Source organism: Cyprinodon variegatus, unplaced genomic scaffold, assembly GCF_000732505.1.
Source record: "Cyprinodon variegatus isolate N-32 unplaced genomic scaffold, C_variegatus-1.0 Scaffold847, whole genome shotgun sequence".
Taxonomy (NCBI): domain Eukaryota; kingdom Metazoa; phylum Chordata; class Actinopteri; order Cyprinodontiformes; family Cyprinodontidae; genus Cyprinodon; species Cyprinodon variegatus.
This window is the reverse complement of record NW_015151300.1, coordinates 28,230-29,360: the sequence shown is the minus strand read 5'-3', so window position 1 is coordinate 29,360 and position 1,131 is coordinate 28,230. Positions and strand designations below refer to the sequence as shown.

At 35.5% G+C, this 1,131-nt stretch overlaps 1 protein-coding gene across 1 annotated transcript in view; it reads right to left on the bottom strand.

The window, feature by feature from the left end:
* Nucleotides 1-1,131, bottom strand: part of adad1 (adenosine deaminase domain containing 1) — a 28,988-nt gene that overhangs the window by 2,352 nt on the left and 25,505 nt on the right. The window contains exon 12 of the mRNA XM_015397261.1: nucleotides 194-326. Coding sequence (XP_015252747.1) covers nucleotides 194-326 — 133 coding nt within the window. The remainder of the gene's footprint in view (nucleotides 1-193; nucleotides 327-1,131) is intronic.

Genomic DNA, 1,131 nt, shown 5'->3' with positions numbered 1-1,131 from the left:
GTTGTTCAGCATGGGGGTGAGTAGAAAATGAAGGCTAATCATGTTTTGGGTCTACTATTCCTTTAAGCTTTAGCATCTCTATTCCATTTACTAAACTGACATAATTCAGGTTGATAATAGTAAAAAGAAAAGAAAAACTACTTCTTCTTAGTGGCAAGGCTGTAGGGGAAACACGGAAGTGTAAATAGGTTACCTTTAATTCTCTGTAGCAGTTTGTGGTGACAAGCTCCTGTCTCTGGGCCTCTTTGGCCACCAACCTGAAGCGGTGCAGCATTGCTGCTTTGCACAGGCGGCTTGCCAGGCCAGGACCACTCTGAAATGGGGACCTAAAAAAAAATGTATTATACATTAGGTAGGCGCCGACAGGGCAAGGCAAGAGCTAGTGTCTGCATGGCAGACAGAGAATAACATGATAAAGGTATTTGATAAAGCACAAATTATTGTACATTATTTTCATTTTAGCAATGTAAATACCATTCTTACTAAGAGGTTAATCATAATCTATTTTTTCTTTACCTCAGGTACTAACTCCTGTCTCAAATCTAGGGTTGTCAAAAGTTGATACTTCAAAAAAGTATCAATACACTAACACTAAATCCGGATACAATATTCATTTCAGTATGGCATTTATAACAAAAATGAGTGTTTGCATGTTTGCTATAGTTAAGATTTCTGGATAAAACGAGCATAAAATATTGTCACATTATGATAGATTTGAGTTATTTATTCTGCATTTATTTGCTCAGTTATGTAATCAGCCTATGCTCCTAAGAAAGAATGTCACTTGTCAAAATTGAAATAAAGTGAGGTTTTCCTGTTGACAAAAATGGAACAGCACCCCTTTTCTGTTTGGGATAAAGCGGGTCAGAAAATGGATGGATCTTTACATATTTGTGATTTTTTTTTTTTTATCTTTAATGGTAGACAGTATAGATTATCTAGGTTGAGTTTGAAACTTTGGTTTTGTGACAACCCCGCTTATCTCATGCAGGGTTCCTACAGCATAAGGCAAGTTAAATTCAAGTCTTTTTAAGACTTTTTAATGCCACTAGAAATAAAAATTTAAGACCAAATTCACAAGAAAAACCTGTTTGCTGCAACTTAACCCGAAAGGTTTATTATAACATAAAC